The sequence below is a fragment of the Canis lupus genome, chromosome 13, assembly GCF_011100685.1.
Source record: "Canis lupus familiaris isolate Mischka breed German Shepherd chromosome 13, alternate assembly UU_Cfam_GSD_1.0, whole genome shotgun sequence".
In the NCBI taxonomy this organism is placed as follows: domain Eukaryota; kingdom Metazoa; phylum Chordata; class Mammalia; order Carnivora; family Canidae; genus Canis; species Canis lupus.
Genome location: NC_049234.1, coordinates 60,292,286 through 60,315,581, shown reverse-complemented (window position 1 = coordinate 60,315,581; position 23,296 = coordinate 60,292,286). Strand labels below are relative to the sequence as shown.

The following is a 23,296-nucleotide window of genomic DNA, read 5'->3' as shown; positions in this document are numbered from 1 at the left end:
ATTTGCCTGATGATTAGTGAGGTTGAGCATCATTTCATGAGTCTGTTGGCCATCTGTATGTTCTGTTTGGAAAAATATTTATTCAAGTCCTCTGCCTATTTTTTAAACAGCTGGCTTAGGGTTGTTTTTTGTTTTTTTTGTTTGGTATTGAGTTGTATAAATCCTTTTATATTTTGGATATTAACCTCTTATTGTATGTATCATTTGCAAATATCTTCTCCTATTCAATAGGTTGTTTTTTGTTGGTGGTGGTGGTTTCTTTTGCTGTTCAACAGCTTTTTATTTTGATGTAATCCTAATAGTTTATTTTTGTTTTGTTTCCCTTGCCTTAGAAGGCATACCTAGAAAAATGGTGCTATGGCTGATGTCAGAGAAATTATTGTCCGTGGTTGATTCCTTATGTCACTATGTACGTGTTGTTTGACTTTAGGAGTTGCTCATAAATCTCTAAGCTTCAGTTTCCTTTTCTTAAGAGAAAGGTAAATAATATCTATCTCAAATATTACTAAAAGGTGAATTATTATTATAGTTACTTTTTTATTGTTAATATTTCATTGATCTTTACTTTGTCAAGCATATTGACATGTTTCAAGTACTTTACTCATTTAATTCTTACAACTATCCAATGTGATGGGACATAAAATAATTCCCATTTTACAGATGAGGACAATATGGCAAATAAAATTTACATAAATTATTCAAAATCACACTTGAAAGATCCTTTTGAAAAATGGCTCCAATCCATTTTATGTGCTCCTTAAATGTTTATTTCTCTACTTTCTCCCATCTGCCCTTGCCTATTTTTTATCTTACAAAAATAGGAAAATTTGTTTAACTTTCTAACCAACTCTGCAGATATTGACTATTTCTCTGCAGGAGAAATCCAAAACTCCTACTTTTCAGGTAAAATCATATAGCACCAAGGTGACAGAAAAATCGATTTTTAAAAAAGAAACAAAGACAAGCACACACATACACAATTATATTTTTGAGGAAGATACATTTGTTATCCTATTCCTAACACATATTTCATTTAGGCTTACAAACAAGCCAACCCTATTACAAAGCAGAGTTGTTTATGTTTTCAGGGACTGAGATGATGACCTCACTGATCTCTTTCATTACTATGGTACTGAAGAGCAGTTTTCTGGATTTTATTAGGCCCCGGGGGATCCCAAATGGAGAAGAGTATAATTAACTCTTTACCATCAAATACTTACATTAAATGATCCTGGCAATAAAAGAGTGCTTGGTAGCAAACGGCATCCAGTACTTCCTGCCTAAGTACAAAGAATTGCCTGAGGATATCAAGTAATAGAGTACATTTATTTTGGGAATATCTGTATGAGATGGAGGAGACAGGCAAGTGCGATTATCTCAAGTAGCAAGCACTTTTAAGGTTAATAACTTTTTCAAGACTGATTATAAAGCACAGATTAAATATAAAAATTTAGGCTCCTAATCTCTTTTTTGGGACTGAATCAAGTATGTAGAATTGTTCTCCAGGTGAAAGAGAATGTATTTTTTTTTTTTTATGATTTGAATCAGGATTGAAATTTTAAAAAGAGAGTGAATTTTGAGAATTTGATGGTATAAATGGTGATAATATGATAACACTATTAGAAGTACATGCCAGACAGCATGCTGCATTTCATATAATTAACTTGCTTCATTTATGAGATTTTTTCAAGTTTTATTTAAATTCCTGTTAGTTTCATTTATGAGATTATAATAATGACAATGACACAATGACAATGATTCTGTGAAATGGGTAATATCTGGTCAGATAAAGAATTGGATGCTCAGAACTGTTCCCTTGCCCAAAGCCACATTGTTGGTAAGTTCTAGACTTTTCTAACAGTGGCCTTTCCAGCAACAAAGCTGAGTGTTTTCACACATTAGATGTGTTAATACCCAGGATTTGAAATCTGATTTTACTGAATATACATTTTGTGTCATAGGGTAAGTTACTTAAACTCTGAAATTTCCAATGGTGATATGAATTTCAGAGCTATTATTAAGTTGGAGTGGAAATAGACAATATGGAAATTCTAATGCCTATAAGTGCACATAAATCTTAATATTCTTCATACATTACACCTTAATGTTAACCCATGTTACTTTAGCCATTTGTTTTGATAATATAAACCAAGATCATTTGTAAGATATAATGTGTGGGAAAAGAACATGGCCTCATTTCTACATATACAGCAAACAAACTAAAAACAACCATCAAAAGGCACATAATTGGATAATTGATTACACTGATAAACGGCAAGGGTCATGTGAAAAATGCAGAATACTCTGTATTATTTTTGATATTTTATAAATGAGAAGCTTTTTTAAATGTGCACTTTGAGTTTTGATAAAAACAAAGCATCATTTTACTTAGTAGTATCCTAACAGAATTTGTTGGTAATAGAGGAGTGTTCTGTTAAATAGCTCCCCCCTTTCTTGTTCCTACTGTTGTGACTTAAAGCATATAGTTGGGCAAACAGAGAATGTTCATTTTACTTAGAAGTATCATGTTAGAGGTGAAACAAACTGGAGTGATCATTTTGACCATTAAGAGACTCACATATATAGTATTTCTATTGTTAAAATAGTGAGTTTTTATACATTTAAAAAAGTTAATAAAATTTATCCCATTTAGGTCAAGAATTTGTTGAATATCAAAATATTATCACTTCCCAGGAGAATAATGTATTGACTATTATGAGTTTAATATTATTTTTTTTATGATTAAAGCACATCATATCCTCAGGTAAAATATTTCATTATTTTAACTCAGTAATGGGCATGAAAGTCAATTGTTTTGTTCAGGTTAAGATAGGCTAACATTGACTTTTATCAGTGTGAAGAATATTAAGGAGTTTCCAAGGGCTTATAATTACCTTCCAGAGGAAGTTATATTCCAAGGGACATTTTCAGAGAAGTAAACAAAAGAGACCTAAGGGAAACAACCATCTCATTTCAACATATCCTGAGCTCTCACCAACTCAATTTCTCTCACATAGTAAGTCATATGCAACTCGAAGGTATTATTCTTCTAATGATTTTTTGGCTCTAATTCTTAACTTTAGGATACTCATTTAAAGCTCTTGAGAGTTTAAAGGTAAGTTAAATTTGACTGCATATTTTACACAAATACTTTAACTTGGGCTTTTTTAGGAGTCATAATGCTAATTTAGAATATTGAAGTCATGCAAAATCTGAATCAGATTTAGGAGATATTAAAATACAGACATGTAATTAGTTCACCTTTATCTAAAATAACCAAATATCATTAAAAACACAAATATTGCAAAAGTTACAAAAAAGTGTATATAAATTAAAACATTTCATTATATAATTTTCACACATGAAACAAAGTTAAAAATGTACAATTTCTCCTGTTAGAAATCGTTCCAAATAAAATTTTATACAATCAGATAAAATATATGAGTAAATGAGGATAAACTATTAAATCATTAACATGATTCAGTTTTTCTAAAAATCATTTCATATGCATTTTAGTAAATAATATCTCTATGTATTTATAAAGCACTTTATTGTGTGTGAGATATTGACCAAAAGGAATACTATGTTTTCCTCTTTTCTACCTAGAATATTCTTCTGTATCTTTAATTAGCTAAATCTCATGGTCAAAATCAAATCACACCATTTGTACTACAGATCTGGTGACCACTTCCACATTATTGGACACTTTTTAAATGTCATTTTATATTAGAATTTAAGTCTTCAGTGTTTATATTACAAGGTAGTATAGAATAGTGATTAAGATCACTGGTCCTACAGTCAAACTATCTGGGTTCAAACCCAGTCCTGCCACCACTGACAGTGTGCCCGGGGCAAATTACTTAAGTTTCTCTGTGTTAATTTCCCCTTTGTAAATGGGTATAATAGGATTTAGAAGGTTTTTATGAGGTGCAAATAACAAAATATGTGCACTAAAAGCAGGGCTGTGTGTCTGTGTACATGTGTGTAAATGGGTGTGCATTTTGAATAATGATTTAGAATGTAAGTTTCTTGTTGATTGAGTTTATGATCTACTGATACTTCTCAGCATATCCCAAAGTGCTAGCTTAATAATTAAAATTACAGTGGTAAGATAAAAAACTAATCTCTGATTATTCTACCTAGAATACTACAGAAGCTTCATTTTATTTTAATATACATTTATTAACATCAATAAAGTGAAAACTTTAGAATTACAGAATCAAATATATGTTCCAATATTGGGACAATGAATCTAAAATTCTAACTAGGGAAACAGACATTGTAAACACACTAAATATGTAAAATAGTATCAGTATATTAAGGATATGGAAATGGAGAAAAGACAGTAATTAATTTTGTCTTTAGGTCATGAGGAAGTCTTCTCAGAGGATGTGAAATTTGTGCAAGATTTTGAGGAATGAATGAGTTTCAGATACACAAGAGTATCAGCTCAAAGACAGAAAATGCAGGTGCAATAGCTAGATGTGGAGATATCTATACAGATGTAGATATGTACATCTAATGTCCAAATGAGGAAGAGATAAACAGAGGGTCACAGAGGTTGATGTGAAAACCGGGGAAAAGCTCTTTCAACTCTATCCTTTCGATTTTGGGGCCAGTTTTAGAGATCCCACTTGTAGTTGGCATGTGGAGGGGAGGAACTGAGCTTGGAGATAAGAAACTAAAACTAGTTTTAAGATCATTGCTACAGTACAGGGTGGATGATGAAAAGGACAAAATCAAGGCAAATTTGGAGGCAATTGTAATAATGATAATATTAATAATGGCTACTACTTACCAAATATACCCCATGTCTTATCAATATACACATTATATCCATCATCTCATTTCACCATCACAATAGCTCTATAAACTAAATAAATCATTACTTCTGTTTTAAGATTAGGAAATTGAAACTTGGGTTTATGATTTGCCCAGTGTCACAGTGGTAGTACGTGACAGATCTGGCAAATGTATCTAGAGACGTTATAGTCTAGACCACTAAGCTAGTTCATAAAAAGAAGATGCTTTTCCCAGGAATACATGAAAGATAAAAATAATCAGATCTGTGAGACAGTTGGATTTAGGAGATTCAAGAAGAAGGTAGAATCTAAGATGACTTAATAGATTTTTTACATGAATGGTGGGATAAAATGAGTTACACAAAGAATCCAGGATGAGAACTGGTTAGTGGAGAACAAGGCTAATGAGTTAAACTGTGGTTAGTGAATTTGAAGAAATTGAGGAACACTTGGATAAAAATGGGCAATGGCAGTTGAATAAATAGGTCTAGAGCTCAGAACAAAGGGGATCCCTGGGTGGCTCAGCGGTTTAGTGCCGCCTGCAGCCCAGGGCGTGATCCTGGAGACCTGGGATCGAGCCCCATGTCATGCTCCCTGCATGGAGCCTGCTTCTCCCTCTGCCTGTGTCTCTGCCTCTCTCTCTCTCTCTGTGTGTCTCTCATGAATAAATAAATAAAATCTTAAAAAAAAGTTTGTCAAAAAATTATTAAAAAGTTTTATAGCACTTCCCTAAATAGGATCACAAATTATTATGAAGCAGTACTTAAAAGATAAATAAACTTTTACTGGAGGCCAAAAGTCCAAGAAAATTTTGTCCATTAGCACAGAGAAAACTAAATTTTAATTTTGTACTAGCTTACTTTTGATATTTAAACTCACTTTTAAATAAATTCATTTTAATCTTAGCTAGCTTATTATATTTTTATTAACTATAATATATGAAACATAATAATTATATTAGCTTTATATATTTATATTAAAATTTCCTCTCAGGTTCCTGGGTAGCTCAGTGGTTGAGTGTCTGCCTTTGGCTCAAGTCGTAATCCCGGGTCCTGGGATTGAGTCCTGGATTGGGCTCCTGCGGGGAGCCTGCTTCTCCCTCTGCCTATGTCTCTACCTCCTTCTGTGTCTCTCATGAATAAATAAATGAAATCTTTAAAAATAAAATAAAATATAAAATAAAATAAAATAAAATAAAATAAAATAAAATAAAATAAAATAAATTCCCTCTCAAAATTCTTTTCCCAAGACCTTCTACAACTTTTTTTTTTAACATTATGATTTTTTCCTTTGTTTTCTCTTTAAACAACCAGCCTTGCTTTAGGATGAAATTACTTTCTTTTCCCTCAACAACAACAAAAAATGCATTTCTTTTCTCAAACCTTCTCTTACTAAAAATACATCATATTTTACTGGCAAAAAGAGACATGTTTCTTATTTCTAGTAGCTTTAATTACATATATTAATTAGAAATTTTAACCTTTAGAAACCATAATTTCTAATGAAAACTAAGAAATAAGCAATTGTGAACTGTTTGCTATACCAGAATTCTTTAGATTGGCAAATTTATGAATATACTTCATAATTGCTAAAAGCATATGCCTTTTTCAGTTTCCCAATGTAGTATTAACACATCCAAATATCTTTTAGTTTCTCTGCAATAAGAAGCCAAAAGTAGATATACCTAGGTTCAGTAATTAATGTTTTAGTATTTTGTCATATTTGGAAATTATCTAGGTATTAATTTAACTTAACTTATTTAATTTAGCTCAACTTTAAAGTTTGAGCTTACCAAAAGGATTTTAGAAAAATAAGCAGATATAAATGCTGCTGAAAAGAATTGCTTCTAGAGCTAACTTTTGTTTTGCAAAAGGATTTGTAAGAGGAGTATAGTTTTTTCTCAATTCCAGAAAGAATAAAGTAGTAACTTAAGTGACATTTTAGGTTGATCTGTATATCATATTATCCTCAATTTGCTTCTTTCCCTCTGCATATTTTTTTTAAATTTTAAATATTTCTGACAATATTGAATAACGCCTCTCAGGTGTAAGATGGGTCCTTAAAGACGGTGCAAATAATATCATCTTCTCAAAAACCAGAGTCACTTACAAAATAGCAAAAAAACAAAACAAAACAAAATCAACAACCTGCAAGATCTGGGCAGGCAGAAAGCCAAGCATAGTTATGCAAATGAGACAAGCAAGAACATCATAGCTACCCCTGAGATAGAAAAGTTCAATGAACAATGGGTTTGGATTTGGAAAGGAAAGGTAATGTGATATTTTACTTTGCAATCTCTACTGAACACTACAAACAGAGATTAGGAAGAATTGATTCAAAGAGAAATAAGTCAGAGAAAGACAAATGCCATATGATTTCACTCACATGTGGAATTTAAGAAACAAAACTGATGAATATAGAGGAAGGGGGGAAAAGGGAGGGAAACAGACTGTAAGAAACTCTTAACTATAGAGAACAAACTGAGGGTTGATGGAGGGGAGATGGGCAAGGGGATGGGCTAAATGGGTGATGAGTATTAAATAGGGCACTTATTATGACGAGCACTGGGTGGGTTTTTTTTTAAGATTTTATTTATTTATTTGACAGAGAATGAGAGGGAGAGAGAGAGAAAGCACAAGCAAGGGGAGCCACCAAGGGAGAGGGAGAAGCAGGGAGCCTGACATGGGACTACATGCAGGACCCTGGGATTATGGCCTGAGTCAAAGGCAGCGAATTAACTGACTGAGCTACCCAGGTGCCCCTAGTGCTGAGTGTTTTGTGTAAGTGATGAATCACTAAATTCTACTCCTGAAACCAATATTACAGTATATGTTAGCTAACTAGAATTTAAATAAAAACTTGAAATAAAAAATAGATAAATAAATGGATAATAGAAAAATTACATTAATTGTGATATTAACATTAGCTTGTTTTATGGCATGCTGATTTTTTAAGCCAGATTATTATACTACTATCAAGTAGAAGGTAGGGGAATTTTAGATATTTAATAGTAATTTAAAAAAATACCATATACACCATTCATTAAGATAAATTATGCACATTTCCCTCTTGTTTTTTTTTTATTTTTTTACTCAATATATTACTATAGACATTTGGAGTCTATTTTTTTTAAATTAAAATTATATGAAAATATAAAAAAAAAGAAAACAAAAGAAAAGGAAGAACTGATTCTGGTAAGAATTTTTACCTTTTGCCACATGCAGAATGAAACTGTACCATTTCCTAATACCATACATAAAAATAGACTCAAAATGGATGAAAGACCTAAATGTGAGACAGGAATCCTTCGAAATCCTAGAGGAGAACTCAGGCAGCAACCCCTGTGACCTTGACCTCAGCAACCTCTTTCTAGACATGTCTCCAAAGGAAAGGGAAGCTAAGGCAAAAATGAACTATTGGGACGTCATCAAGATTAAAATCTTTTGCACAGCAAAGAAAGCAGCCAACAAAACCAAAAGACAACAGAATGTGAGAAGATATCTGAAAATGTCTTATCAGAAAAGAGCTAGTATCCAAAAATCTATAAAAAAAAAACTTAAGAAACTCAACACTCAAAACCAAATAATCCAGTCAAGAAATGGGCAGAAAACATGAACAGATATTTCTCCAAAGAAGACATACAAATGGCCAATAGGCATGAAAAAATGCTTCACATCATTTGGCAGCAGGATAGTACAAATCAAAACCACAATGAGATACCACCTCACACCAGTAAAAATGGCTACAGTTAACAAGTCAGGAAACAACAGATGTTGGCAAGGATGTGGAGAAAGGGGAACCCTCTCACACTGCTGGTGGGAATGCAAGCTGGTACAGCCACTCCAGAAAACAATATGAGGATTCCTCAAAAAGTTAAAAAAAAAAAAAAGCTACCCTACAACCCAGTAATTACAACTACTTGAGCACTTGCAACCTAATTTATAGCAGCAATGTCCACAATAACCAAACTACGGAAAGACCTGAGATGTCCATTGACAGATGAATGGATAAAGAAGACATACATACAATGGAATACTACTCAGCCATCAAAAAAAAAAAGAAATCTTGCCATTTGCAACAACATGGATGGAACTAGAAGGTATGATGCTAAGCGCAATAAGTCAGAGAAAGACAGCTATCATATGATCCCACTCATATGTGAAATTTAAGAAACAAAACAGAGGATCATAGGGAAAGAGAAAAAAAAAAGATGAAATCAGAGAGGGAGACACACCATGAAAGACTCTTAATCATAGGAAACAAACTGAAGGTTGCTGGAGGAGCAGGGGGTAGGGAGATGCGGTGATTGGGTGATGGACATTAAGGAGGGCATGTGATATAATGAGCACTGGGTATTATATAAGCTTGATGAATCACTGAACTCTACCTATGAAACCAATAATACACTATATGTTAATTAATTGAATTTATGTTTTTAATGAGAAAAAAAATTACATTTTGCTGGCTTCTACTTCAACCTGTGCCCACTAATTTTTATATATTTTTGGTCTCCAAAATCCCTCTAGCAAAGCCTTTATTTACACAAAACAAGACAAGCAAACTTGTGCACCTTAACACACCTGCAGTAATCAAAAAGTGTCATTGTGGACTGGCCAAGAGAAGTCCCCATGCACTACATCAGCAATCCTGAATGTGGACTGAACCAGCAGACTCCATTCAGGGAGACTGGGCAGGAAATGGGGAAAGGACCAAACCAGTAAACTCCAGTAAATAAGGACTTTATTCTGGAACTGGGGAAGAGATTCCAACATGGTCTTATGGACTGAATCAAGGGCTAGGGACGTGCTCCATTAAAGCCTCCTGTGAGTCTAGACTGACTTACTAACCCTGGACTGGAAAGCCAATTAGATCAATGGCTTGAATGCAAGAACAGAGCTGAAACCAAGAGGACTTACCAACAGGCCTCTGAAAGGGCAAGGGCAAGAAAAACAGTGAACTCAAAAGGGCTTTTGGATGTTATACCTGTGTTTCTTGTCCCTGAATGTCATTCACTTTGGCTCTCAAATCTGTTAAGAAACAAAATTCAACGGAATAAATTTTAAGATCTAATTTATTGAATGATTCATGTTTTGCATAGCCTCCCACTTAGCACTTAGAGAAGAGCTCCCTTGGCTTACAAAGCGACAAAGGTGTTGTGAATACATGGCATTTTCTCTGCCACAGTCTTGCCTGGCAACAGTGTTTGGTACCCAGTACTTCCCAGCAAATACTATTTAAAAAAAAAAAAAGAATGTTATTTATCAGCTGGGGGGCGGGGGGATGTCTAACCATGAACTTTTAAAACTTTGTTTCTTATATTTCTTATGCTTTCTTTTCACAGGCAGATACCCTTGAAAAGTAACAATTTTTTTTAAAAATTTTATTTATTTATTCATGAGAGACGCAGAGAAAGAGAGAGGCAGAGAGACAGGCAGAGAGTGAAGCAGGCTCCATGCAGGGAGCCTGATGTGGGACTCGATCCCGGGTGTCCAGGATCACGCCCTGGGCTGAAGGCAGGAACTAAACCGCTGAGCCATCCAGGGATCCCCAAAGTAACAAATATTAACAGGAAATATGGTAGTACCAATACCATCAAATCATAACCCAGTGCTGTCACAAATTTACTTTTGAGGTCTGGCAAACCCAAGAATCAACTTAATATTTATTACCTATTGTATTGGAACTCTGTGGTATTTATAAATCCCAAGACTTTTGGTAAGAGCAAAATAATAATAATATTTAAATATATACTCCTTCCCAGTGATGCTCAGGAACATCCCAGAACCACTAATGTATTACTACCCTCTCATATTAGGACAGAACTATTGTTAAAATTATGCCTGGTGGCAGGTCAATGGGCTCTCTTGTTTGGGTGGAGAAGAGCCAGAAACCTACTATATCTCAGACACGCTTAATTACACAGAAAAAAAATCCTGAAGTCTCTAGTTTCTTACCACATAATTTGGCAAAGTATTTACACACTCCTCATCAGCGCTCCATGCTCATAGGCCTTATTTTTCTTTGTCAGCTTAAGGTGATTGCATGTGCTTTTTTCCTGGCTGGGAATTTCGCCTCTTCTCCAGATTAATTCTCACTTATTTCCCAGGGCAAACATTTCTAAGCAGCTTGACTCTGTCAAGTTCCTTCTATTTATAGATATATCTCTGCTTCATAGCACTTACCACCAATGAAAATTTCAACTTGTTGGTATGATTGTTTGGTCAGTATCTATCTTTCCCCCTCACTTCTAAGGACCATGAAGATAGCCACAAGTTTTTATATTCATTAGATTCCACAGTGCACAGTGTCTGCCAGATATTCAATAAGTATTTTTGAATTAATTATTTTTGCCTTCACAACATTGTCCTTTATGTTAGTACGTACAAGTGTAATGAAAAACAAAGCAGAACAAATAACAAAATCAATAGCAACAACACTTTGTTCTAGAAAACGAAAAGTTGGTAGCTAGCCAAGCAAGGACTTGCACATTTCCTCTTTTGTTCTATGATACATTTTGACATAGTGAAGAATATAGCTGGGATTAGCCTGGGTAGTATGGACATTTTAACAATATTAATTTTTACAATCTGTGAACACAGAATATCTTTCCATTTATTTGTGTCTTCTTCAATTTATTTCATTAATGTTGTATAGTTTTCAGTGTACAGTTCTTTTACCTCTTTGTTAAATTTATTCTGAGGTATCATTTTTGATGCGATTATAAATGGGTTGTCCTCTTAATTAATTTTCCTGATAGTTTGTTAGTGTATAGAACACAAAAGATTTTTGTATATTGTTTTTGTATCCTGTATCTTTGTAACTTTTTAAAATAAAAAGTATTTTGCATGAGGCAGGATAGGGGTGGAGTTGGAAGACTTGAAAAGAAATGAAGGTAAGAAATCGCATATCAGAAAAGGTGCAGGTTAAATCATGGCCACTGACTCCAGAGACTTCTGATTTTAATCTGAGAAGAGAGGTTCAGCAAGTGCTGGTGGGCCTCATGAAGCCTCATAAACCTGAGCTTGTTGGAAAGTCTCTGTTTTTCTAGAACTACAGAGAAAGCAGAATAACTGCTTCGGTTCCTGTGAAATTGGGAAAACAACATCTTTTGAAGTAGGACTTAGGATATATATCCAAGCTCTTCCACTTCTTATAAGGAGAGCTAAAAAGATATGAAAGTATCTTCATTAGAGCAATGCTCAGAATAGGAAATGACATGTCACCAGTGTTCAAGTTCATCAGAGCACTCTATCTCCAATACTTCACCTACCTCCAGTTTGTTTCTTTTACCCAGCCTTGGTGTCAGTTCCTCTTTCCCACCCCTCCTCTGTGGTCTCCTCCTTGTGGTCTGTTACATATAATTTAGATAGAATAATTTACCTGTCACAGCTAGTAACTTAAAGGAAGGAAGTACTGTGTTAAGCTACTCTTCAGTTTTCAGTTAAGAAGACCCAGTGCAGTTATGGGGCTTGTTTAAATCCTCCCTGCAATGAATGGGCAGCACGTTGGTTACACTCCCCTTACTCCAAAGTCCAGTGCTTTTGTTATCTATCCCAGCAATCTTTGCCTGAGGAAATGAGGTGTATAATTCAATATACCAATGGAAAGTGCTGATGATATTTAACATGTAAACAGCATATATGAAATAAATCCTGTGAGATCTTATTAATTTTGACACTCTTCCTTCTTCCACTCTTTCTTAATGCACAGGAATGTGATCTAGTGCTGTTGGATCTATAGTAATACAACTAATTTATTTAATAAAATATCTATTTTTTAAGGATTTCATTTATTTACTTGAGAGAAGAGAGAAGAAAGAGAGAGACAGCAGGAACAGGGGTGGGGAGTGACAGAGGGAATGGGAGAAACAGACTCCCCCGTTCAGCAGGGAGCCTTAGAGCTCTATCCCAGGACCCTGGGATCATGATCTGAGCCTAAGGCAGATGCTTAACTACCTGAGCCACCCAGGAGCCCCAATTTATTTTTACTTTTATTAATGTTATTAAAACAAAGACTTCTTAACATGCTTCCCTTTGTTTAAAATCTAGTTTCTGAAAAATGGACAAGAAGCCGGATATCTACCGGAGGGAGTTAGTGGATGTTCAGGGTGTCCCCCTCTTCTGGAGCATTGCTGAGGAGTGGTCCCAGGTGGAGTCATTTGAGGCCCGACCTGATGACCTTCTGATCTCAACCTACCCCAAATCTGGTATGATCTTTTTATTTATTTGTACTCACTGATGCGTACTTTTACACATAGACCCATATATATAAGCCCACTGATCTTCTAATCATTAGTCAAGGGAATGCAGTAGCAGTTGCCGGGAGAATTTTGTCTCAAATCAGATAAACTGACTATTCTAAAAGGCCTGCAAATGAATGGGGGCTAACCTGTGGGAAAAGTGATGCTGTCATTTTATTTTCCTTTTCAAATTCAAATAAAAATTCTTAAAACTGCATATCTTAGATGATTTGGATACATTGGAATTACATACCTATACCTTCTATGCATTTCGATGTTTACATATTTTATCTATTGTATTTTAAATATATTTTGTAAAATGTTAATATTTTATTATTTTAAAATTTTTATTTTATAAATGCATTTAGAAATATTTTGTTACAAAGTTAAACAGCTGCTGACCTTAATAGATGATCTCAGAAAGGAGAAATTAAGATGACTCAATAAGAATCAATAATTTTTATTTTTCCAGATCTTTTTATGACAGTCTTCTAATTTATCCAGTGATAAAGGTCAGAGAGATATCAGATAATTGGTTTTCTCTTGCCTTTTATCCAATTAACTTACTTGAGCTCCTAATCAATCAACCGTTCCAATTGCTAAATTCTCTAAAGTCTACTTTCCTTTATATTTCTCCTTCATTTCTTAAAGGAATTAAGGACAAGAAGTTTTTAATAAGTACATTGACTACTAATGTTTTTATATTATAAATATTAAAAATACTACATAGGGCTATGTAACAAAGCCTGGGAAGAAACACCTGAATTTTTGAAGGTTGTAATATCAAAATTATAATACTCCAGGAAACCTATCAGGAAATAAGCAAATGTACAATACAGACCTTTGAAGAAATAGAAAACAAACTTGTTTTGGTAAAAGCTTTGTTTTTTCTTTCTTACTATTTACATTGCTCTCCGAGCTGATTCACCAAGCCCAAATTGTTTGGGACCCAAACTACCTTTCATCTCCTTGTTGAGATACAAGTTGAGAAAAGGCAAGGCACCTAGAGAAAAATGCACATGCATCTTTTTGTTGTTGTTATTTTAAAAATTATGCTCGCAAGCAGGAAACCATTAAAATCACCTTTGGAAGGTACCATTATACAAACAATTCATTTATGAAAGTGCTCTTTGAAGCTGGATTTCTTCTGTCATATTAAAAGATAGGTGGCTAGATGGCTACACATAAAATAATTATGTGGTCATTTTTTTCTTTGATTTTTTTTTCTTTTACTAACTGTTGAGAACATGTCTTAAAGTTATTAATATATCGATTCCTTGTTAATTTTGTTGTAAAGGATCCAAGCTAACTTACTCCATATATGAGGCAAATCATGTGCTTCTTTTTTTTTTTTTTTTTTTTGCAAAAATTACAGAATATCAACATTTCCAATTTGAAGCATAGCTAAAATGGCATTTCTTTCCATTAGATTTCAGTGGCTACAATTTGAGCCATCCACCGACAGGAAATGAAATGTATTCTACTGTACTTTGGAATATAGGTCTCTTTTTCTTCAGACTACAAAATCTTCAAGGATAGTATCAATTTGACCCACCTTTTTTCTTAGCACTGTAATAGTCTGTGTTATAAGGATGAGAGAGATAGTCTCATACTAATGATTTAGGGATAAGGAAGGGGCACCTGGGTGGCTCAGTACTTGGCTCACCCACCCCTTGGCTCAGGTCATGATCCTGTGGCCCTGGGATCAAGTCCCACATCAGGGTCCCTACAGGGAGCCTGCTTCTCCCTCTGCCTATGTCTCTGCCTCTCTTTCTTTGTCTCTCATGAATAAATAAAGTCTTAAAAAAAAGAAAGGATGAGGAGGAAGAACTGTCCATCAGAAAGGACTAAAAGAGAGGCCTAAAGTAATTTATGGAACCTATCCAAAGGCACATGCTTATGCAGGTCATTCACCAAATATCTATTCAGTGCATAGATTAATTATTTAATTTAATTTTTTAGTTTCCACTCATGAATATTCAATTTAGAGACTATCATTCATTACATGTTTGGTAAAGAGGAAGGGATGGAAACAGTTAAAAAGATATTTTCCTCCTATCTTTTAATTGCTTTTTTAGCCCAGCATCAATAATCTGATCATTGAATACTGTAGGAAGTCAAATAGGCCATATACTTATATAGAGATTTATGATGATATTATCTCTCTATAAACTTATAAGTGGAAAATGTATTTAATAGTGAACATCATAGCTTAGCCTAGCCTACCTTAAATGTGCTCAGAACACTGACATTAGCTTGCATTTGGGAAAAATTATCTAACACAAAGTCTATTTTAAAATAAAGTGTTGAATATCTCATGTAATCTATTGAATACTATACCATAAGTGAAAAAAAGAATGATTGTGTGGTATAGACTGGTTATAAGGTTTTCATTGTTTGCCCTCATTATTGTCTGGCTGCCTGGGAGCTGCAATGCAGCATCACGAGAGAGAGAGCTTCATATTGCTTATCACTAGCCCAGAAGAAGATCGAAATTTGAAATTCAAAGGTCATTTCCACTAAACACTTGAATTTCACATCATTGTGAAGTTTAAAAATTGTAAGTTGAACTATTTTAAATAGGGGGCTATCTGTATTTTGAATACCTTTCTCAAGATTAATGAGACACAATCTTATAAAGACCAGAGTGACTCCATCCACTTAACAATCTACTGTCTTATGTTTGTGAATAACACACTATTCATCACAAATGCATCACAAAGTTCTCTTTATCCTTTTTTCACACCTCCACCAAATGTTTTTTTTCCCTCAAATACTCTTCAATCCTAAAGTCTAATAATATTTTTAATATTAAAAAGAAATTTACAAATTGCTAGTCGGACCAATTGAAATCCACCTCTTCCTTCTCCATTCCACTCAGGAGGGTGTGCTACATGATTTATACACTGTCTCTTAAATTACCCATGTTTTACTTCCTTATTATGGCTTAACTTTATGATTATTTTAATCAAATTTACTCTCTCACATTCACACATACACAATACATATATATACGTTCAAGATAGATAAAAATGTCTCGTTGGAAAAAGAGAATGGAAAGGAAGATATTTTTGTTTTTGATGTTATACAACTTCTCTACCTATATTGACCCTCTTATACTCTTTTTGACAGAAAAGTTTAAAGGTGTTTCATTTTTTTTCCTTTAGGGACAACCTGGGTCAGCGAAATATTGGATTTGATCTATAACAATGGAGATGTGGAGAAATGTAAGCGGGATGCAATATACAAACGAGTGCCGTTCATGGAATTGATAATTCCTGGATTCGAGAATGGTATTTTCCCTGAATGTTCCTTTTCATCTTGGAATAAATCCCCCTAACATTTTGTGGTGACAAGAGGAGTCATGATGGAATTGATATAGACAGACCTTGGACATTTGAATCATAAATGTCTATAGTAGAAGAAGAATTTGATTCTACTAATAACCGTATTATATGCCTCTTACACTCAAAGACAATATCTGCATAAGAGAAAATTTTGATGAGTGTATTTTTTTCTTAATAGCACAGATGGAAGTCTTCAGCATTTAAATGTACAATCATTATATACAGAAAATTCAATGTTTGTTCCAGAATAAGATCATGTCTACTGCTTATTAGCTGATATTCACAGACCTGAGAAACAGAATTATGGGTGGTCTTGCATTATTAAAATTTTAAGGATTAGTTATAAACCTTATGGCTTAGTTTGATCTTATAAATTAAATAAAGAAAGCTGGAAAGGGATTTTGAAATATTCTAGTTCAATTTCCTCATATTGTAAATGAGTACAAGAGAAGATAAATGAAGGAAAATTTTGGATGTCTTGACATTGGCCTATTGATGTTTCTACCTCAGCAAGACATTATATATGAGGCTGGCTGCCTGGGAGCCTGGCCCATTAAATATGTTATATATATATATATATATATATATATATATATATATATATATATGATTTTACAGTTATTGTCTGTTATACATAGAAAATAAAACATACATATATACATACATTTTCTATGCATAGAAAATAAAACAGCATAACTAACCAGAATTTATCATTTTTTTTATCTTGTTGTAGATATTATAGATCTCCAATGCTATATAGTCATTTCAAGCCATATAGTGGGGTTAATGTTTACAAAGCCTTAGATTATATTGTAATTGACCTTTGTGATTCCACATTTATAATAGAATTTAACTTTTGTTCTTGCAGGTATAGAGGATTTGAAAAAAATGCAGCCTCCTAGATTAGTGAAAACACACCTACCTGTTCAACTTCTCCCTTCTTCATTTTGGAAGAATAACTGCAAGGTAGCAAGTTAAAAAAAAAAAAAAAAAAAAAAAGAAATCCTTATTTGTGCTGAAATTTCTTTTACTCATCATGCAGAAATTATGACGGGAGATTCCCACCTCTGGATAAAGCATGCCAAAAATAATGATGTGGTCTCTATATCCAATGGTTGAAATAATACCATTGGAGACCAGTGCGATAGATATATAGATATAGACTTAGTGCCCAAGCACTGGTTATCTCGAGGTTTTCTGTTCTCTAAAATTTCTCTTTCTATCAAAATCTCTTCACTCAGTATCTACTTTTAAATATTTAATTATTTAAATAATACTAGAAATGCTTCCTCATGAATTCAATATAATTGTAATTTATAAATATGGATTTATAATTATATATAAGTGGATTTGTTTTAGGCTTCTTTTTAAAATAACCATTTTAATTCAAGTATAACATTTATGGAAAAATGCACATAAATCCTAGGCACACATCTTGATGAATTTTTACAAAGTGAGTGTACCCATGAAACCAGCACCCAGATCAAGAAATAGAACATTACCAGCCACCCAAAAGCTCTGTTTTTTCACATTCTGGCAACAATCCCTATCTTCAAAGAGAACTACTATCCTGATGTTTTTACCATAAATTAGTTTGCCAATTTTGTTTGCAATAGGAAAATATATATAATCTTGAATATTTAATTTATTTCATTGAACATAATATTTATTAGATCAATTCTTATTCTTGTAACTTTGTTTTTGTTTTTTTTAATGTAACCTGCTGGATCACAAAATGTGGTACCCTGAGCAAAAATAGCAGGTTAGAGAAGCAAATCTCAGGCTAAATTCAGACTAGCGAATCAAAGACTGTGGGGATGAGGTTCAGATCTGAGTTTTAATAAAACCTCTAGGTGAATTTGAGCCATGATAATGTTTGAAAACCACTGATATAAGGCATTCCATTATGTCTACTTGAATATTTCACGACCTACTTACCCACAGTACTATTATTGGTGGACAGTTGGGTGGTTGCTGTTGTCAGTAATTTAAAAAGTACTTCAATGCACATTCTTATATAAGTTTCCATTACACATACACATACATTTACATATTTCTCTTGGTTTTATATCTTGGAATGGAATTAAGGTGTCCATTTGTCCAGCTTTAGGCAATCTAAGACTTTGCTGAGTTTGATATTTTCAAATATCTTTTCAAATCACTTGGATCAATTTACACTTTGACCAGTAGTGTGAGAGTTTAAGTTACTCTATATCCTCATTAACAAACATATAGCTACAAATATTTATTTTTAGACATACTAGTAGATGTATGGTGGCATTTCACTGTGGTTTTCTTTGTATTTCCCTAATGACTAATAATTAAAGGACTTTTACATAGCTTAGATACCTTCTCCGAGGTATCTGTTCAAGTGCCATGCCTTTTTTCCTATAAGGGCTTCTTTTCTTCTATTATTTAGGTAGAAATTCTTATATATTCTGGTACAATTCCTTTGATGAAATCATTGGACATTTTATATCTTAATTCATTCTATTTTTCCTTTTTTTTACTTTCTTAACTTCTTTTAAAAATTCTTAATTTTGAGGTTGGTCATTATATCAGTTTTTCCTTTATTTTCTATTTTTTGGTGTGTATTTGTTTAAAAAATGCCTTCCCCAAAGTTATGAAGATATTCCCACTTCTGTTTACTTCTATTGGCTTTATTGTTTCGGTTATCACGTTAGATCTAAGAATCTATTTAATATCTATAAGTATCAATGTCCTTTTTAAAATTTTCTGATATAATAGTAATTCTCTCTTTTCCTCTCTTTTTCATGCACACACACACAAACACACTATTTTCTGAATGTTTATTACTAGCATATGGACAACTAAATCTTTTATCCTGTAAACTTGCTGAATTCACATACTAGACCTAACAGATTTTTTTTGGTAGATCCAATTCATTGTTCTACATAGATGTTCATGCTTTTAGAAAATAAAAAATACGAAATATTCTTACTTCTTTTTTCCTAATCTGGATGCTTTTTACTTATTTTTCTTGACTTATTAAACTGGATAGAACATCTAATATAATACTGAATAGGAGTGAGGAGATGCTCTTGTCTTGCCCTTGATCTTAAGGAATATTCATATGGTGATGTCACCTAGAGGTTTTTTTGTATATTCCACTGACCTAACTGAGGAAGTTCTGTTCTATTCTTACTTTGCTGAGTTTTTAACAGGAATACATGTTGGATTTTGTCTAATGTTTTTTTCTGTGTCTATTAAGACCAATCATATGATTTTCCATTATTTTAGTCTGTTACTATGATTAGTTATGTCAGTTGACTTTGAAGTGTTAAAACAATCTTTCACACCTTTTATTTAATTATTGATTGTATTAATTTATGATATGTGTTAATAGTTGTCTTTTATATATTATTGGGGCCAATTTGCTGATTTTTAAAATAATTTGTGTCTTCGGGAGATATGGACCTGTACTTTCTTTCCATTGTAATATCTTTATCCTTAGAGAATAATCTCTTTGGTATTAGAGTAATTCTGGCTTCATTAAATGAGTTGGAAGGTATTTATTCTTTTTCAATTTACTGGAAGTATTTGGTTGGAATTGGTACTGTTTCATTCTTAATATTTTGTTCAATTCACCAGCAAAGCAATCTAGGCCTGGAATTTTCTTCATCTGAAAAGATTTGTAACCATAAATTCAATGCCTTTCATATAAATATTTATGTCTTCCATGTTCCTCAATGTATTTCATTATTCAGATCATGTATTTTTCCTTGCATGCTCTTTCGTAGTTTATGCATTTTAAAGACTTGATCCATTTCACTTAAACTGTTAAATTTTTGTAATAAAGTTGTTATGATATTCCTTTAAAATTCTTCTCATATATGCAAAATCTGTACTAATGTCACTTTCTCATTTTTCATATTTTTCTATCAGCTATAGAGAGAAGGATGTTGAAATCTGACTATATTTTTTTTAATTTCTCCTTGGAATTCCATTGGAATTCTGTTTTAGCTTCCTGTAAGCAAAATTCTTTAATAAGTACATAATCAATAAACATTTATAGAAGTGCTACTGTGTATGTACCAGATATTGTAATTGTCATTATAAATGCAAACACAAATAAGACATCCTCTGCCATCTGAGTATGTTATCTTGTTTAATTTTTATGAATACTATTGGGCTTTGTCTTCTTGCCAGTCACTTTCCTTTGCCCATATTATGCAATGGCTTAATATGTCAGTGATCTCTGCAGTGTATGTCATATGGTATAAGAAGTAAGCTTAATGGATTTCAGTGGACTTACCTGAAAACCTAATTACCACTGAGACATAGCAATGTCATTTCTATTGGAAAATATGTTCGAAATTTCTGTTTTCAAACAGATTTAAGGCTCTATGCATAAAGTAAATTTTAATCTCACACAAAATTATAAACAGCAATAATTGGTATGTAGCCATGATCATGAACAGAATGAAGAATGTTTAATCATTGTTGATTAAATGTACCCAGATTATAATTTATTTTCAGTTAAAAAGAAGACATTTTTTTCAGCTTTAAAAGTTTTACTTTAGGGATACCTAGGTGGCTCAGTCAGTTAAGGTTTCAACTCTTGATTTCAGCTCAGGTCATGATCTCATGGTCTTGAGATTGAGTCCAGCATTGGGCTCTGTGTTGGGTGTGAAACCTGCTTGGTATTCTCTCTTTCCCTCTCCTGCTGCCCCTTACCTTCTCTTTATCCCTCCTCTAAAGAAAACAACAAAAAAAATTAAAAATAAAAGAATGTTTATCTTTTTCATGTTTTGTAACTTTTATGTTTCTTTTTACATGTCTTAATAAGTGATATACAAAAATTCTTAATTTAAGAACAATATTAGCTCATTTTTGTTAATTTAATATTTATTGTAATTATTTGGTTTTCTGTGTTTTGAGATGTTCTTTTCAAAGGCTGAAGAGAAACAGGGTGTGAAAGTACAAGTCTTATGTTAAAATGATACATAATCGTGAATATTCCATGTCAGGATATACATGTAAATGCTGAGATCAGGAAGTAGAAAAGAAATAATCAGCATTCTTGCAAGATAAGCAAAAGTTTACCAACTATTAAATAATATAAATGAAATGACGATTGCCATATCTCCCCACAGATGGTGTATGTTGCACGAAATGCTAAAGATGTGGCTGTATCTTACTATTATTTCTACCAGATGGCAAAAATACACCCAAAGGCTGGTACCTGGGAGGAATTCCTGGATAAATTCATGACTGGGAAGGGTAGGTTCAACTCTTACTTTAATCAAGGAGTTCTATAGTGAAAAGTCTTTTTGCCAGGAGATAGAACAGTTAAACATAAATCTGCGTTTATTATAAACCTAATATTTGCCTAGCACTCCACTAATGTATTAGGTAGACTATAGAGGAAGCAGAATATATAGTTGTCTCTTCCTTTTAAGAACTTTTGGCAGGGACGCGTGGGTGGATCAGCGGTTGAGCATCTATCTTTAGCTCAGGGCGTGATTCCAGGGTTCCCGCATTGGACTCCCTGTGAGGAGCTTGCTTCTCCCTCTGCCTATGTCTCTGCCTCTCTCTCTGTCACTCATGAATAAATAAAATCTTAAAAAAAAAAAAAAAGAACTTTTGGGAAACATGTTAACACAGATATTTCAGTTCTTAGTCTTATTTCATTAGTGCTTAGTGACAACTTTTCTTCTCTTGCTGTGCGGCTGTTGTATTGTTTTGATTTTATACATATTTCTTGGATTCTCTTTTCTTTACCATTCCCTTATTTTTACTATATAAACCGAAAATTCTAGGGTGATGATTTTAGCCTCAAGGCTCTGTTTCTCTACCTTTGTATTCTTTCTTCCAGGAAAACATTTATGCCAATAGTAGTAGCTCTACTTAAAATTCTCATATAAACATTCTTCTATTAAAAACTCTTTCCAAGGCAAGAACATCTCAATGATATCTTGCAAACCTTTACTCCTGTTGCTACTTGGACTATTCTCTGTCCATGGAATGTCTACTCACTCTTATCAAAACCTGATTCTTCTTCTTAGACCCAAATACACTCTCTTCCCCCACAGCCCTTCATTAACTTCTTCATCTCTATGATTTTCTCTCCCTTTCTCCTTCTTCTATGAACTTCCCTGCTACTCCCTCCTAAATAGATTACAAATTCAATGAGAACAGGGTTAATTATCCTACCATCCCTCTTTCTTGAACTAATAAGTGTGTTTGGGTTGGTAATAATGACTTGGAATAATATTTAACAATTCTTTACATAAATAGTTCTAATTTTCCAAACACTGTGTCTTTCACCTTAGTGGCTTTTGGTTCTTGGTATGACCATGTGAAGGGCTGGTGGGAGAAGAGGAATGATTATCGTATCTTTTATCTATTTTATGAAGACATGAAAGAGGTAAGAGGCAACTATAATTTTTTTTAATTTTGGGGGGAAACCTCAGATTCATCTTTCTTTGTATCACTACTGCCTCCTGCTCTAGTTTAGGCAACTATCTTATTTGAAGTACCTCGTTTTGCTTCTATTGTCCACTCAGAGAAAATTATCTGGAAATATAAATGAGAGTATGCCCACTTCTTCAAATCTGTCAATGATTTCTGTTTCTACGTGAAATACAAAATCATTAAGATAATTTAAAGTTCAGCATTATTTAGTCCCTATCTCTCCAACCTCTTCTGCTGTCACTTTTCCTTTTCTTACTAAGTGAGCCTGTCCAAAATATTTTTTCCCACTATTTTCAAATTATCTTTTTCTCATCCTTCATGTCTTAACTTAAATGTTAACACTCCAGAGTTCTTTCATGTCCATAATGTCAAATAATCCACCTTTTATTATCTGTTAAAATCTCTTTTGCTATTGTTCTTTTCATATCATTTACTACCACTCATTATTTGACATATGTGTTTCTTATGTT

At 33.2% G+C, this 23,296-nt stretch overlaps 1 protein-coding gene across 2 annotated transcripts in view; it reads left to right on the top strand.

Moving 5' to 3' along the window:
* Nucleotides 1–23,296, top strand: part of SULT1D1 (sulfotransferase family, cytosolic, 1D, member 1) — a 36,255-nt gene that overhangs the window by 6,879 nt on the left and 6,080 nt on the right. For both annotated transcript variants that reach the window (XM_038556239.1, XM_038556240.1), the window contains exons 2-6: nt 12,851–13,008; nt 16,209–16,334; nt 17,257–17,354; nt 21,506–21,632; nt 22,685–22,779. In XM_038556239.1, the coding sequence (XP_038412167.1) occupies nt 12,861–13,008; nt 16,209–16,334; nt 17,257–17,354; nt 21,506–21,632; nt 22,685–22,779 (594 nt within the window). In that variant the 5' untranslated portion in view covers nt 12,851–12,860. The remainder of the gene's footprint in view (nt 1–12,850; nt 13,009–16,208; nt 16,335–17,256; nt 17,355–21,505; nt 21,633–22,684; nt 22,780–23,296) is intronic.